The sequence below is a fragment of the Lutzomyia longipalpis genome, chromosome 2 (genome assembly GCF_024334085.1).
Source record: "Lutzomyia longipalpis isolate SR_M1_2022 chromosome 2, ASM2433408v1".
Lineage (NCBI taxonomy): Eukaryota > Metazoa > Arthropoda > Insecta > Diptera > Psychodidae > Lutzomyia > Lutzomyia longipalpis.
The window spans coordinates 24,904,233-24,921,169 of record NC_074708.1 but is presented as its reverse complement, the minus strand read 5'-3'; the positions used below and the strand labels follow the sequence as shown (position 1 = coordinate 24,921,169).

General features: G+C 35.5%; 1 protein-coding gene across 2 annotated transcripts; it reads left to right on the top strand.

The window, feature by feature from the left end:
• Positions 1 to 8,639: 8,639 nt before the first annotated feature.
• LOC129789599 (cGMP-dependent protein kinase 1) lies at positions 8,640 to 16,391 on the top strand. 2 transcript variants are annotated; one of them, XM_055826529.1, is made up of 5 exons: positions 8,640 to 9,125; positions 10,087 to 10,161; positions 11,531 to 11,854; positions 11,928 to 13,044; positions 14,967 to 16,391. In XM_055826529.1, the coding sequence occupies exons 1-5, from the start codon at positions 9,066 to 9,068 to the stop codon at positions 15,920 to 15,922; spliced, it is 2,532 nt and encodes an 843-aa protein (XP_055682504.1). In that variant the 5' UTR covers positions 8,640 to 9,065; the 3' UTR covers positions 15,923 to 16,391. The 2 variants fall into 2 exon arrangements, with proteins under 2 accessions (XP_055682504.1, XP_055682506.1); XM_055826531.1 differs by lacking the exon at positions 10,087 to 10,161 and having other exon boundaries at positions 9,014 to 9,125.
• Positions 16,392 to 16,937: the final 546 nt, after the last annotated feature.

Here is a 16,937-nt window from a genome sequence, read left to right as displayed (position 1 = left end):
GAAGTATTTTTATACAAAAATCCCATTAAAATTAGAGCTTGAAATTGAGCCCTAATTGAGCCTAACTTCTTGTATATTATTTCCCAAGCAAAAGCTAATTAATTTAATATCCTTCACGAAGTCCCTGAAATGCTCTAATTTATTAAATTTAGAAGCCTTCTCGCAGCATAAGGAATAACACAATCCTGTGAAGTCTACCTAAATCAAATACAATGTTTTGGAATTTCTGGGTGAATGGATGGTTTCCAAATTCCTGACAACTTGTACTTTGATAAAAAATTCAAACAAATGCAATGTGTAGGACGGTATAGGATATCTATGGAGAATATTTCACAAACGAAACTTTCACAACCTATAGCTGGGAGCAGAATTGGAATGTAAGTTTGCAAAATGGTACAAAGTTCACGTGAAGTGAACGAGAACCACAAATCGAAACTAAAATGGGGGTTGTTCACAATAATTCTGTTGAATTGACTTTTTTCTAAATTCTTTTTGAGCTTTTAGGTACCTGATCAAGTATTTAAAAGAACGTTATGCACGAGGTTCAGTGTAAGTCCCCCGTATGCAACCAAAATTGGTTTTTAAATTATTGTAGGGGATCATTAAAGGTTCAAAATAAGCGTGGTCATTTCCCGGAAAAGCGCTGGGAAACCTACGAATTTTCCGGTTTTTGGTGTAACCTATATTGATTTATTTCTCAATTTATAGCAATCGTAGGATATTTTGATTGGTGTCAAATGAAAGCTATATCAATGCTTAATATTATATATTAAAACCATTTTCCAAAATGCACTAGAAGGTGAAAATTCGGAAAGATTTTCCGATCACGCATTTTTCTTTCGCCTCCCATTTCCACAATATTGCATGGGACCACCTGGAACATCCCCTATTTTGTAGCTTTTTTAATCCCCTTTCATTTGGTATAGCACTTGGTAGGGAAATCCACTGGGAAAACTCGCTACAGAATGATTTTCCAAAGTTAAGCACATTTTCGCATTGGAGAAAAAGAGATGGACAATTTTTTTCAAGGGGAATTCTTAGAACATTCTGGAAACATCAAAGAGGGGAAATTGCCCATCTCTTTTTTTCCAAGGCGAAAATGTGCTTAACTTTGGAAAATCATTCTGTAGCGAGTTTTCCCTGTGGATTTCCCTACCAAGTGCTATACCAAATGAAAGGGGATTAAAAAAGCTACAAAATAAGGGATGTTCCAGGTGGTCCCATGCAATATTGTGGAAATGGGAGGCGAAAGAAAAATGCGTGATCGGAAAATCTTTCCGAATTTTCACCTTCTAGTGCATTTTGGAAAATGGTTTTAATATATAATATTAAGCATTGATATAGCTTTCATTTGACACCAATCGCAATATTCTACAATTGCTAGAAAATGAGAAATAAATCAATATAGGTTACACCAAAAACCGGAAAATTCGTAGGTTTCCCAGCGCTTTTCCGGGAAATGACCACGCTTATTTTGAACCTTTAATGACCCCCTACAATAATTTAAAAACCAATTTTGGTTACATACGGGGGACTTACATTGAACCTCGTGCATAACGTTCTTTACCGAAAATGAGCTTTCAGATATTATAAGAAACATATAATTAGGAAATTAAATTCCTAACATTTTGATTTGAAAATAATTTATTATTTTTTTAAAGCTTTCTCAAAGAAATTAAAATTTTTAAACTTTCTTACAAAATATTTTCAATAGGAAAATATGATTCTAGAACTATTGTGAATGACCCCTCCAACATAAATATAAGAATGATACATTTGCACTACAGCATGACTTTGTCCCATTTACGAAGATGTCACACTGAGAAGTATTATCAACTTTATAATAAATGCAAATATCACTCGAATCTTAATTTGTATTGAAAATTAAACTCCATCTCACATGAAAGTTCCTCCCATACTTGGAGTTATTTGCCATTTACAATTGCTCCCACCCAAAGTAAACATAACTAACTTACACCATTTACTACTTTTACAGAAAATCCACTTTCACATGGAGAAGAAAAGTTTGCCGGAAAATTCCTTGAGAGTTTTAATTGGCTTCAGTTCAGTCAAATAGATTCCTTTATACATGTTGCATTTCTTCGTCATGCAACTTCCGGTGGCAGGGGGAGAGGGGCTGGTGAAGAAGAAATGTTCTCAATGTTTTCATTGAACATTTTCAGATTCGATGGGAAAGTGATTAAAAGTCAAACAAAGGAATATTTTGTGAAAATCAATTAGTTTAACTTTCAACTTTTGCTCTAAATTTCACTTACTATACAAATTGTTCTTGCAATTACTATATAGTTTGTAGTTAATGCTAAAGAGAGCCACAAGAATTTGATGAAATGTTGGCTTGAATATAATTGCAGAATTTCATTCTTAACCCTTTCGCGTCCAACTTGAAACAAAAAAAAAAACATTGAAACATTCGCTCTTTTATTCCGATATTTATTCTAATAATGAACTCAGAGGGCATATTTCAGGAAAACTGTCTTCCTAGATTTCTTCTGCGTGAATTTCATGTATTTCTTTCTAGGAAAAACAATTCCATTCATAAAAAAATTGGGAAAATAAAATGTTTCATGTTTGGGTCAACGTATGACCCAAAAAAACACGAAGGGGTTAAAAAAAATTATTTTTTTTTACAGGAAAATGAGCAAAATTGCAGAATAATTGGTGACTTAAATATTATTTTCTTTCAAGTTTATTTGCTTTTCTTTCTCTTCATTTTAATTTGTACACCTGATCGATTTTATAGGGGTTCGTATATTCGTTAATTTAAATTAATTTCTAAAACGTGAATCAGCTCGAAAAAGAAAGAATCAACAGATAAAAGATAAAAATTATTTTAATTTATATTAAATTCTAGCACAACAGTTCCCTTTTCCTTAAAAATAAATCCATTTCTCTTGATTTTTCTGGCTATTTTCTCACAATAAAACAAAAAAAAATTTATTCAGTTTAAAAGCTCTGTTGTTATTGGTTATTGAAGATATTCAAAACTTTATGAAAGCTTTAAAGCTAAATTTTCACAAATTATTTAGTTGAATTTTCCGAATTCATTTTAACTGAAGATAATTTGAAAATTAATAAAATTTTCAAAAATTATAATTCATTTTCTATCTCCACTCTAACAACTAAACTTCACTTGAATTTACAATATGTTCTAACTGGATTCTAACTCTAATTTATTCGTAATTGAAACACAAAACCTATTCTAAAATGTAAAACAAAACATTGGCATTGAGAGTGTTCGTTCAGGGAGGATTCTTGCAGAGTGCAGGAACATATAGAACATGGTACCAGGGTACAAGTCACTTGAAATCTGTACGAGTATAGACTAGGGCGTATAAATGGCTAAAATGGTCAGCAGAAGAGTCTCCATATGGCAAATTGTGTGGGCAGTTTAAATCTCAATAAATTCAATGGGTGCCAAATTATATGGTGGGTGAGAGAGCGTTTGGGATAACATGCCAAAGCCCCTGTCTACATGAATTTCATGCATTCCTAACTATGTTAAACTAACCACTCTATTGGCTCTAAATCTCCCACACACACTGAGTTTTGTTTAACTTTACACCACACTGCAAGACATAATCCCCAATGGACTTTCTTATTGTTAACAACAATAAACAATTTACAGCGATTAGGTTTTTGGGCAAAGGGGCGCATCATGAGGTCAAAAAGCTCAAGGAAAGCCTGGAAGTGAGCTTTTAGCCGAGAGAGAGAGAGGGAGGTCCTTTACGTGTGAACACATCGCACATAGAGCTATTACAACCAACTTAGCCATGGAACTTTTTAATAGCTGCGGGCTTTTGCATCCTCCTCATGTCACAGAGATTTGAAAGCTCCCCTGTGGGCAATTGAGATTAACAGCATGCAATAACATTTGGTGCGTCGTATGGTGGAACATTGCCACAACTCCTGCGAGATATAATACACACAAGACCCACCCTCATATATGAGTTAAATGCCCATTGAGGGGTAATTTAGCAACAGGAGTTCAAGCTTAAGGCGTCAACGACTCTCTACACCCACCACTGTTGTACATATAGCTTCAATAAGAGCAAAGGCAATCGTATGGAAAATCCAATTGAAAGGCACCGCCGCCGCTCAAGCTTCGGAGGAAAATACTGCACACAAATATATCATGTTTGGTGAGTACTTTTCCCATCAACATCACCATTTTGATCATTTTCCTTCCCCAGCACACAAAAGCAACACTCTTTTATTAAAAAAAAAAGAAGCTGCTACGTGGCAAAAGTTATTGACATGCATTGCATGCTCTCATCGTCATGACTGGTGAGGAGGCTTTTTTTTCGGGTGCGAAAAGGAAGGAGATTTAACACAGATTTTCCATTTCCCAACATACAATCATCTGAAGTAAGGGAAGAATTTACATATTCACCAGCATTTTACACCTGATCCATCCACCAACGGCAAACACGTACGACAATCGTTCCATTTATTATGAATTTTCTATATTTTGCGACCTCCCCGTATTATGACATCACCATCGACGGTGTTGGCTGAAAACTTTTACATTTGCCACGAGAAGAAAAAGGGGGTAAAAGCACTAAAGCTGGGAAGATGAAAAAGTATGGTGCTAAAAGTAGATGACAAAGATGGATATTGCAAAAGGAGTTTTTGAATTCTATCGCAATGATGTATGTATTATATGAGAAATTTGTATCAGATTTCTCAATTTTATCAACATTTCTCCAAATCTCTGAATATTTCATTCTTTTGTGATTCCACGAAGCATATCACTTTCAACAAACTCAAACCATTGTCGAGGCAGTCGATGGATTTTTTTTCACCAGACATCTAACTCATGCAAATCTTTTATATTTCTTGCAATTTCTTGTGGACAATTTTTTTTATTCAAATATCTGTATCAAATCTAGAAGATTTTTATGAGAATATTCCTAAGTCTGACCACCAGATTCTCTGCATCTTCATAATTAATAAAATTTCTGACCAAATGAATTGAATTTCCCACAAATTAGCAATTTTCCGGTAAGAAAAAACAAAGCCCATTCATAAAATTTCCGTCTGTAAAGAAGCTTTCAGTATCAATTGAAATATATTTTGCTTCATTAAAAATTCTTTTGTTATTTATTGTTTTTACACTCTCTTTGCACTTAAAAACATTTTTTCTTTATTTTGCACAATAAGGTTCAATTAACTAGAAAATGTATAAATTTATGGTACATATAAGCTTATTGATAAGAAAAATTCAGTTTATTTTTGAAGTGTCAACTTATCTATTTTTAAGCTTTCTTGGAAGCTGATTTTTCTTTATCAAAAGTACGTGTAGTAAATTTCTTATCCCCTTTTGTCTAAGGATGTCATGCACAATACAAGGGCGAAGTACCTAATTGAAGGAAACGCAGAAAACAATTTTAACCCACCCAGTCTTGTAGGGAATCAAAAAAGGATAAAGAATCGCCAAAAATATTCACCTTTTTCCACTGGGGTCACAGAGAAAAAAGACAATAAAGTTTTGTAAAAATTCAAAAAAATTAGCCGCCATTCGCCATTTTGTTCATTTCAATGCATGAATCATATGTTTCAATGCTTCGTCAATATGAGCTTGTCGATGAGAGTTTGACATTTCATTCATTTTTTTTGGGAGAAAATAAAAAAATTGCGTATTTTTTAGTTTAATTATCGTGGTAAATGTGTTTTACGTGTTGTTCAAGAGTGATTTTTATATCTGAATACCTGAAGGATGAATTCCCGCACAGTTTGTGACCGTCTCAGTGAGCACATCATTGGTCGTGGAAAAGGTCTTGGGAAAAGTGGTGCCAAGATACATCGTAAGGTTTTGCGTGACATCATCCAGGGAATCACAAAACCAGTAATCCATCGTCTTGTCCGTCGTGGTGGTGTGAAACGCAAAGGATTCCAGCGCAGAGGATCTCCCAGTTCGTGAAAAAGTCATCTTCAAGACGATCCACGACCATTGTTTTTGGATTGCTTTGTTTTGTAACGAGAGATGTGCTCGCTGAGACGGTCACAAACTGTGCGGGAATTCATCCTTCAGGTATTCAGATATAAAAATCACTCTTGAACAACACGTAAAACACATTTACCACGATAATTAAACTAAAAAATACGCAATTTTTTTATTTTCTCCCAAAAAAAAAATAAATGAAATGTCAAACTGTCATCGACAAGCTCATGACGAAGCATTGAAACATATGATTCATGCATTGAAATGAACAAAATGGCGAATGGCGGCTAATTTTTTTGAATTTTTACAAAACTTTATTGTCTTTTTTCTCTGTGACCCCAGTGGAAAAAGGTGAATATTTTTGGCGATTCTTTATCCTTTTTTGATTCCCTACAAGACTGGGTGGGTTAAAATTGTTTTCTGCGTTTCCTTCAATTAGGTACTTCGCCCTTGTATTGTGCATGACATCCTTTCTCTGTAAAATTGGATTCAATCAGTCTTTGATGACATACAATTAAAACGACAACAGCGGCAAATTAAAAGTCAAGTACCTACCTAAAAAGCTCTTTCACAATATTTTGAAATAATTTTTTTTTAGTTTCTAAAATAAATTTATTTACAAACACTCATCAAATTACACGATAATCAAGATAATCTTGGACAAATAACGTGCAGGGAAAATTTCAAAAGCATTCCAATAGGTGCGTTCTACTCGATGCACTAATTCCCGAATGATTGTTATCACTGCACTTAATGTTTACAAATAAATCCATCCACAAGAGGGTTTTTATGTTTATAGACAAAATAAAATACAAAGCTTCGGCATATAAATTGAATTGTTTGCCACACGTGTGGAATAATTGTTTCAAATGCATTTGATAACCATTGTAAAAATCTTTTTTAACACTGAGAGAAATCAAAAATTTCTGATAGTAAATGAACGATTTGTAAATCCCGTAAATACTATAAATCCTGGAAAATCTATTCGATTATTTTACTTTTAATTATTTAAAAAAAATACCTAATCAATTCATTATAAATCCCAAGAATCCTATAATTTTTATAAATCCTGTAAATCCCATAAATCCGATAAATCCCACAAGTACTGCATGTAAGCTCTTTTTTTTATAAAAAATTATATGAGTCTCACAAGCTTTCGCTAAATTAATTTTATTTGTTCGGAAATGATTCATAAATTTCTCATGAATCCCAAAAATCCCATAATTCCTTGAAAAATTTTCATTCCATACATATCTCTTAAATTAAGAGGTTGATGAGTCTGTCAAAAATCGTTTGATTCTGTTATTAATTTTTTTAGTAATTCCAGGAATAATTCTAAAATGTTTTAAAATTCCCTCAGAAATCCTTCGAGCTCAAAAAATCTCGTGAATCCCATCAATTCTTTAAAAAGCCGTTGTACATTTATCTCTTAAAAATAAGAGAATATTTATCTAAAAAGAATATTTCGTTTTAATTCCAAAATTGTTATAAAATTTTTAGAATTGATCCTATTATAGATCCTTCTATTGTTTTGCTTAATTTTCTGTACCAGAAATCTTCTAGAAGTTTTTCAAAAGTTTCTTGCAAATTATTTATCATTTTTTAGTGCGATTGTAGAAAAATACAAGCTGTCAAAATCTTATAAAATTCTTTTAACAGAATACCAAATATCTTAGTATTTTCGTTTTTAAGAGAAAAAGAAATAAAGTTTTTTGCAGAATCTATTCCTAAGATTAAAAGTCTCTAAAATCTTTCCGGAAATCCTCAAGAAAATTTCTTTATTTTCTTCATTTGCCTAAATAAATATTTAATAAAATCTTTTTTTATTCGTTCAATTAAATTCCCCTAAACATGGTGTCTGGAACATCTTGAAATCCATCCCATGTCCATCCGTTTATTTTATCCATTTAACTCCAAATGGCTTTTACTACAAAATGTTTCCTTTTTTTTCATTCAACTACTATGTAGTTAATTATATACAAAAAAAAATCCCTAACAGAATGATTGAAAGCTCTCTCTTTACTGTTTTATTCATCACTTTGCCACTCATTTAACCAAACGCATACAAATTGAACAAATTAACCAAATTATTTCAACTTTTAACGAACTCACTGAAATTTTCTGCACATGAGAGTTTAATTAATTACATTTTGTACGCCTCTTAATTGAGCTTTTACGATGGAGTATATATCGCAGCAATGATGACTAAATGCCAAAGGAGCGGAAAAACCTTAATCTTCTCATCTGATTCATAAAGATTGGCATTCTGTGACACATTTTCTTGTTCTTCGAATGATGAAAAAATGAAAAATAAAACAATATTTCACAATGACCCTGCTGGCAAAAATTGCTGTATTATCTTTCACACATTTTGACGCCACATTATCAGGTTGAGGTACCTTTTAAAACTTTTCATGCTCTTCATGGGTGATAAGATCGCAAGCACAGAAACACATATGGGTTACTTCTCGAAGCATTTTCCAATTGAATACCGCATATACGTGGGTGTCTGTGCGTGTGAGAAGAACCAATCTCACTTAGAACACTTTTAATTAACGTAAAATGAAGACAGGTGTAAATTGATATAGCGCACAACACAATGGGGTCTGAGAGCGTGTGAAATAGTCACGAAGTGGAATTGAGTCTGAGTTTGGGATTCAGTTTGCAGCGTATATAGGCGAATAGGTTTTGTGGATTGAGTGTTTTTTTGGAGATGGGATAAATCTTTTGTGGGGAACCCACCGACAGGTGCATTGATTTTGTTCTATTTGTATAGACGCAGCCACATGGGGCGATGTATTGAGACGTATTAGAGATAGCATTCGGATGTGCGGGTATTTATTTGTTGAACGATAAAAAAAGAAGTGAAAAAGAAATAGCTGATAAGAAAGCGACGGAGTCACCTGCAAGTGGGTGAAAATACAAAAGACATTCACTTCGGAGCATCAATTGTGGAAAGTCGCCCGGTTGTGTATTTATCGCCCAAGAAAGTGTCAAGTGTTTTGGTGCAAAAGAAGAAGAATTTCTCAGAAAAAAGTCAGTGAAAGCCTTGAGTTTTGTGCTCCATCGCCCAAGGGTTGTTCCCATTAAGTTCACGTGAAAAATGCCATGCTTTCGATTTAAAAGCTCCAAAGGATATGATCTGCCACAGGTTAATCCCCAGGTGAGTCCGCACCCACGCCAATTCCTCTCTCGCAATCTTCTTCCTTCGACTTGTGTGAGAGATGTCTAATACCTGAGGAATTTAGTGTGCGCGTTTAACAAGAAATTATTATCTCTATTTATCTCAATGGTCATGTAATCGTTTCAATGGCTCTTATCAATCGCAACACTGCCCATTTGAGGTAGATTACCTCCGATAACATTTTTAATGTAATAAATAAAAATTCAATTCAATATATTGACTTTTGCAATCAATTCACGCATTCCATGTCAATTTACCTTGTAGGTCGTTCGTGCGGTGTTCAAGGGGCAAACAATAAGTGGAATTTTATGTATTCTTTTGCATTTTTCATACTCACAAAATGCTCATTAAATTTTTATGTTTTTTTTCTGTTTTAATTGCTATTGAGACGAATTTTGAAGCAAGAGCTCATTGAAAGCTCTTGTAAAGCTTAGGGTTAGCGTTTCTTTAAAATTTTCTCTCAAATTAGTATTTTTTTTTATCAAAGGAAGAAGTCACTTCTTAGAATGATTGGCATAAAAGAAGATTAGGGAAACATGGCCCAAATTGGACCTCAAAAATGACGGCAAATCTAAGAATATTTATTTTTTGTATTTAATATCGTTTCTTTTCCACTCTAAGCTGCCCTTTGAAGGTCCAAATTGACCTAAATTCCCCTATTTAGAGCAAAAATTAAAGACAAAAATATTACCTACAATTTTCCTTTCAATAAATCGGAAGTAACAAAAAGCTTTCACATGAAATATTAATCCATGAAAAAAATATTCTCAATTTTCATTAAATATTCTCAATATATTTCCCCAATTTCGGCATTATATATTCATCACCTATCTGCCCCTTGATATTGCTGTTTTTTTTTCTCATTCCGAGTAAATGCGAAAATACTCCAAAGAAGTAATGAAGCATTACTTTGTTCTCCTTTTTTTTTTTCAATTAACAGCAAAATGGGAATCGTGAGAGACCAATTGAAAGAATTAAATCCTTTCCGCAGACACAAAATGCAATTCCCGAGCAGGTGAGTTATTTTCACAATTTTCTCCGTGATTTAAGAAAAAAAAATGTGATTTTGAAACTTTTGAGATTTTCGCAAACAAAATGGAAAAATAAGTTGCTGTTAATGACTAAATAAGCATCTTTTGCTCACGGAAAAACAAGGAAAAACACCTTTTTGCACTTTTAATTTATTTGTGCACGGCGCAGTGAAAACAAACTATTTTCTTATGCAATGATTAATGCTGTTTCTGTTGACATGCGGCGTTTTTTCTCCTCATTCTCTTTACTTTGTGTACTTTTAATGCTAATTACATTTAAGCTCGTAAAAATACTCTTTAAAAAATATCTCTGAAGAAAAATATTTTTCAGCGTAATTAAATTAAAAGTCAGAAGAATTTTATTGGGGAGGAATGAAACTCAGAGAATTTTATTTCAAGCTACGATATTATTTATTTTAACGCTCTTACACCATAAACCAACATCCACCCACAACAATCGTGTCAAAAGGTACATAGAGAGCAATTGTATATCTTTTTCATACCTACACACATCATATTATGTAGGTATGTATGTATTATGTAGTATTCTCAGATGTTCAAGGAAAAGGAAACAGAGTGAATGAAATTTAATATCAATTTAGATGTTGTTCTCGATTTTGTGTTTAAAAACATTAAAGACAAATATGTACGTAGATACTTATAGGGGAAACTCGGGTGGAATGGGTTAAGTTGAATAAAATTGTTGCAGTAGCCTCTCGTTTCCTGGAAAATCAGGGAAAATTCTTTAACTAAAAGAGCTTTACAGAAAGTTTCTTTCTTTGCAACTTTCTTACTATATAGAAGGTTTGTTGTCCTCGGGATTCTTTTTCTCTGGAGTTTGTAAACTTTATGAACATCAAAGAACATTAATATAGGTATCGCCATAAAAGCCCTCATTTCAAATGAATATTTTTAACTTATTTTTCTTTTTATTTACATTAATAATTTACTTTCTTTAACATAAAAATTAAATAAATCATTAAATGAATTTCTTTCGTTTCTTTTGAAAAATTATTTTTAGCAAAAGCTCTTATCAAAAGTAGTGAAAGCTCTAACAAAATAAATAGGTAAATAAAAATAACCTTAAGTCAATTCTTCAGCATTAAATCCGAAGGCATTCTCAAATATTCCCAAATATATTTCTCGTAAAAAAAGTCAAACCATTGCTCACAGTGCAATCATTATAATTCCCCGGGGAAGAATAAATCCTGAAGAGCTTTCGTCAGTTCGGTGTGTGCAAAAGCCATCCGGGGTGCTTTTGGTGGAAGCAATAAAACTAACTTGATCTTGAACACATCGCAAATTGTGACATAAAACACTTAATGCGCCTCTTTTATTGCAAACTCTTGGCAGCCACAATCAAGCCGGGATGACCGCCCCCGACCAAACTTGACCACAATTATGGTGAATGGCGTTAAGGATGAGCCAATGACGACGACGGTGAGGAGTCCGGAAGATGACAAACCACCAATGCTACCACTTGCTGTGTCGCCACAAATCACGGCCAAGGCTAAGCATCACGTGAAGAAAGCACCAGCAGCTACCACAAAGAAGCTTGCCCCACAACCGATACGGAATGACCTTAAGGTGGAAGAGCAGAAGGTTGAGGAGCGGAAAATTGAGGAGCGAAAGCTTGATGAACGAAAGCTTGAAGAGAGAAAAGTTGCAGAGCGGAAGGTGAGTTTAGGGAAGTTGTGGGAGGTGTTGGTGTCAAAAAAATACCTGAGAGACATGCTGATGTTATTTTCAGGTGACTGAAGTGACGGAGAGCAAAAAGAACTCCACAGAGACCAAAAGTGAGCTGCCCAGGGAGATGCAGAGTCGCACGGATGAGTTGATGGAAATGAGGAAAACATCCGAGTCAGCAGCACAGCGTCAATCTGGCACATCGGACACCCCAATGAATGGGGATAGGTCATCATCGTCCACCACGTGCACAGAGACCCCATCCATTGGGCGGAAGCATTCGATAAAGTCAAGCGAAGGGGGTAAACCCAAGCCCAGGAAGCGCTCCGGGGTGGATGGTGGGAAATTTGAATTGAAGGATGTACAAATTGAAACGTACCCAAAGGACAAAGTGACCCTGGATGCCCTGAAAGATGCCGTAATGGCTAATGACTTTCTGAAGAACATTATGGACACAGAGCGATTAGACTTAATTGTAAATTGCATGATACCAAGTAGTTCCAAGGAGGGGACCTTCATTATAACTGAAGGTGATATCGGTTTCTACCTCTACATATCCGCCGAAGGGAAGTACGAGGTGTTACGTGATGGAAAGTGGGTGAGCTCATTTGGCCCAGGGGTGGTATTTGGGGAGCTGGCAATTCTCTACAAGGCAAAGAGATTCGCCTCAATTCGTGCCACGTCCAACGTGAAGTATTGGATGCTGGATCGGAAGGTGTTCCAGAAGATAATGATTGAAACTGGACGAAAGGAGCAGGATGACAATATGCGCTTCCTCAGTTCGGTGTCCATCTTCCGTGACATCTCCAAGCCGATTCTCTACAAGATATCCGACCTCCTCCGTAGGGAGTTCTACAAGACGGGCTCATATATCATCAAGCAGGGGGAGCGTGGTGATAAATTCTACATTATACGGGGCGGAACTGTCACGGTGACGAAGAAAGACGCCGACGGGCGTTCCATAAAGGTGGGTATCCTCAAGAGGGGTGACTACTTCGGTGAGAAAGCCCTTCTCACGGAGGAACGTCGCCTTGCCAGCATCATTGCCAATGATCCCGGGACTGAGTGCTTGGCACTCGATAAAGCATCCTTCCTCAGTTTCATTGGACCCGTGGAGAGTCTTCAGAAGTCATCACAAGTCGCTGAGCCCATAATACCTCAGACAGCCGTTGTTAAATCAGGTAAAATACACCCCCATCCCTCAGCGCAACATTCCACCACCCTCAAGCACGTGCCGTGCAACCCCAAGTCAATGTCCAAATATTTTCTCGCTGAATTATTTTTTTTGTCAAACACAGACATTTATCAAAGCACCGGAAAATTCTTGACATTCCATGCGAGGGTGGATTCCCAGAGTATTTTACTTCTTTTTTTTTCCCCTTCCTCGTCTACTGCCCTCCATTGTGATTTATTCAAAGACTTCCCGCCCCATTGTGTGGAGATGAGAAGAGAGAGCACTTTAAACATTTCGGGAAGTGATGTAAAAGAGCACTTTGGAAACTTTTTCCCGTGTGCGGTACCCCCCCACACCACAATCCATAGGGGTATGATGGGTTAAAAAAAGGGATGAGTGCGAGAAAGTTGAAGAAGGAGTTCAATATATAGTTTCCGATTGATTGAATAAATACACACCGAAGAATGAATGAGAAAGCTCCACAATGAAAATCAATATTTAAAGCTCATTGAATACAATTAAAATTTAATATTTATTTAATTGAAATAATATTACAAAGTAAATGGAGATAAAAGGATTTTTTTATTTAATTTTAAATTCAATTAAATTGAAAGAGATTTTCAAAAAACAATTATTCAAGTGATATGAATTTTAAAAATTTTTATTATTTTCTTTACTGTGCATTTGTAAAAATTATTTTTTTTGTTTATTTTGTGAAGTTAATTAATAGAATTAATTTTCATAATTCCGAGACATTTTTGTGTATGATTAAATTGGAAAGCTCTCAGGTCTTTTAATTTGGATTTTTCAATTGTATTTAGTAAAAGCCCAAAAAGCTCTTATTTTTTACAATAATCAAATGGAATTCTTCAAATGAAGAGTTCTAGACAAGGGGAGGGGGTTTATCTGGACAAAATATTCTGATGATTTGCCAAGGAAATTCAAATATAAGATTAAGCCTAAAATTGTTAAATTCAAGCATAAAAAATCTTAAATCAAACAGAAAAGTAATAAATTCAACCTAAAAAAATTAAATATGATAAAAATTGGTTTTCAGTTCCAAACTGCACAGATTTTGGAACTTAAAAAAATCATTAAGCCAAAAAAAGGACTGAATTTCAACCAAAATGCAAAATGCTAAAAAAAAAGTAGTAAATTGAACCCAAAATAAGACTAAATTCAAACCAAAAAGTCCTAGATACGTTTTTGATTGTTTTTTCGGTTTTGAGTTACTCGGCTTTTAGGAAAAGATTGTGAAGTCAACCAAAATATTCGCCAGATAAACACCCCCTTGGTTCTAGAAGTTTTTGTGGGAAATTTCAAAAATTTGGTGAATTTTAAATTGAAACATTCCCTATCTTCAGGCCTTGAAGAAATCTTGCAAATTGTCTTGCATTCTTCGAAATTCTTCTCATTTTTCGTACAGCTAATTATTCAAAATTACCCTCAAGTTAAGTAAAATAATTTTTAAAATAATTTCTCTCGCTATTAGATGTAGAAGATGGTGCGAAAAAAACTCCTCGGTTGTACCCTAGTTAATTAGATATGCTTTTTAACTTGGCAAGAAAAGCATAACATTGTGCAGGGAAAAGAGACATTGGAAGAAAAATCATCATATTCCATGGAAAAGCTTTCGTGCTTTTTCTCTGCAAATGCAATGTCGTCCCATGCTCTGAACTCATACAAATGGGATGGGGGGGGGAAACTTGAACAAATATATAGTGAAAATTCTAATTGTGAGCATTCTCGTAGAAGTAGTAGAATGGAGAGAAAAAAACACATCTCTCGCCTCGTTGTCTGCCACAGTGAGCAGAGTAGTTATCCTTTTTGAAAAATGATTGTCACTTAAGTTCTATTTCATTTTTCTTACTTTGCCTTTTTTCTCTTTTTTTTTTCTTCTTTTTTCCTCGGTTGGATGTGCCATTCCAGAGTACAGCCACATTGCACTGGAAGAATTGGAATTGGTGGGAACACTGGGAGTTGGTGGATTTGGACGTGTGGAGTTGGTACAGTATCGCAACAAGGAGACTTTTGCCCTCAAGTATCTCAAGAAAATCGATATGGTGCAGCAACAGCAGCAGGAGCACGTATACAATGAGAAGAATATTATGGCACAGTGCAATTGTGAGTTCATCATAAAACTCTATGCCACGTTTAAGGACAACAAGTACCTGTACTTCCTCATGGAGCCCTGCTTGGGTGGTGATTTATGGGGGTTGCTGCAGAAGCACCGGAGGTTTGATGAGAAAATCAGTCGATTCTTCACGGCATGCGTCGTGGCGGCCTTTGAGTACCTCCACACACGCAATATTGTCTACAGAGACTTGAAGCCGGAGAATTTGATGCTTGACGCAAAGGGATATGTTAAATTGATTGATTTCGGGTTCGCCAAGACAATTGGGCACAGCCAGAAGACGTGGACGTTCGCTGGGACGCCCGAGTACGTAGCGCCTGAGATTATCCTCAATAAAGGACACGACAGAGCTGTTGACTACTGGGCTCTGGGAATCTTCATCCATGAGCTTCTCGTTGGTAAGCCACCCTTCCGCGGGAAGGATCACCTCAAGACCTACACGCTCATCCTGCGTGGCATTGAATCAGTCGATATGCCAAGTAGGATTCCCAAGAAAGCCCAAGACTTAATAAAGAGACTCTGTCGACAAATCCCAGCTGCTCGCTTGGGGTACCAAAAGCAGGGTATTGCAGAGATTAAGACCCACACGTGGTTCACCAAGTTCGAGTGGGAAAAGCTCAAGAATAAAACCCTAACAGCACCCCTTGTGCAGACTGTTAAACACCCCACAGACCTCTCCAACTTTGATGATTGCCCATCGGATCGGGATGAGCCACAAGATGAGACATCAGGCTGGGATAGAGATTTCTAAACACAAAAAAATCAACAATCTTACCTTACTCATTAATCTTACTACTAACCCCTACCCCCCGCTAGCAAGTCTTCCGATATCCCCAGAGAATTAGAGCTAAATCATGAGTGACTGATAAGGGCAAAAAAAACCTCGTGTGCATGCTTTTTTACATCATCAATTTTTTTATCAAAAAAATAGTAAAGCAAATAAGTATTTAATCAGCGTGGCATTTTATATCTCTATCGATATATTAGAATTAGATTTTGATAGCATTTAGTGACGCAATGGATGGATTTCTCAATTTTTATGCCAGCAAAGAGAAAAATAATCACTACCGCAAGGAAAATCCCCAAATGGCATCAAAAATGTCTCACAGTGGACAATCTTAGCTATGTGTATATAACACAATCATCATGAATAAGACTTTTGGGTGTAAACTTGAATTATTTGGCTCTAAATAAAACCAGAGAGTGTTTAAGTAAACAGAGATCATTGGCCTGAATTAATTGGAAATGAATCACCAGCAGTGCTTTCCTCTCGGCTCTCCTCTCGTGCTCTCCTCCAAGATTACCTGGAAAAACACGTCAATGGCAGCTTCGAAACATTTCTCTTCGCTATGTATGTTATGTATATATTTAAAAAGCACAAAATTACACCCACACAGAGTGAGAGATATTTGGTAAATTTTCAGAGACTTGTTTCCATGGAAAGAATAAGGCAGAAAAGAAAGTGATTTCGTAGAAGTGTCGCGTCAACAAAGAATCGCGCGACAAGCGTCTATGCGAGGGACTCAATAATGCCATAGCAATTAACTCGACAATTTATTTATTAACTTCTTTCATGTCATTTTCAACATTTAATTACTCCTATTAATCCACTTCTTGAGCTCAAAAGTCTCCAATCTCAAGACTTGCTGCTTTCTTTTCTTCTTCGCCCCAGAAAAACCTTGAACCCTGTAATGCTAAATGTTTCACAGATTGCGGAGTCGCCGAGGTAAGTGGGTGGGTGACACAATTTATTCAAGATGCTACCC

Excerpts from the sequence above, each read along its gene's own strand:
- LOC129789599 (XM_055826529.1), top strand. The coding sequence starts at position 9,066 with ATGCCATGCTTTCGATTTAAAAGCTCCAAAGGATATGATCTGCCACAG. Across the intron at positions 10,162-11,530 it reads AAAATGCAATTCCCGAGCAG|CCACAATCAAGCCGGGATGA; the intron begins GTGAGTTATTTT and ends AACTCTTGGCAG. Across the intron at positions 13,045-14,966 it reads GACAGCCGTTGTTAAATCAG|AGTACAGCCACATTGCACTG; the intron begins GTAAAATACACC and ends GTGCCATTCCAG.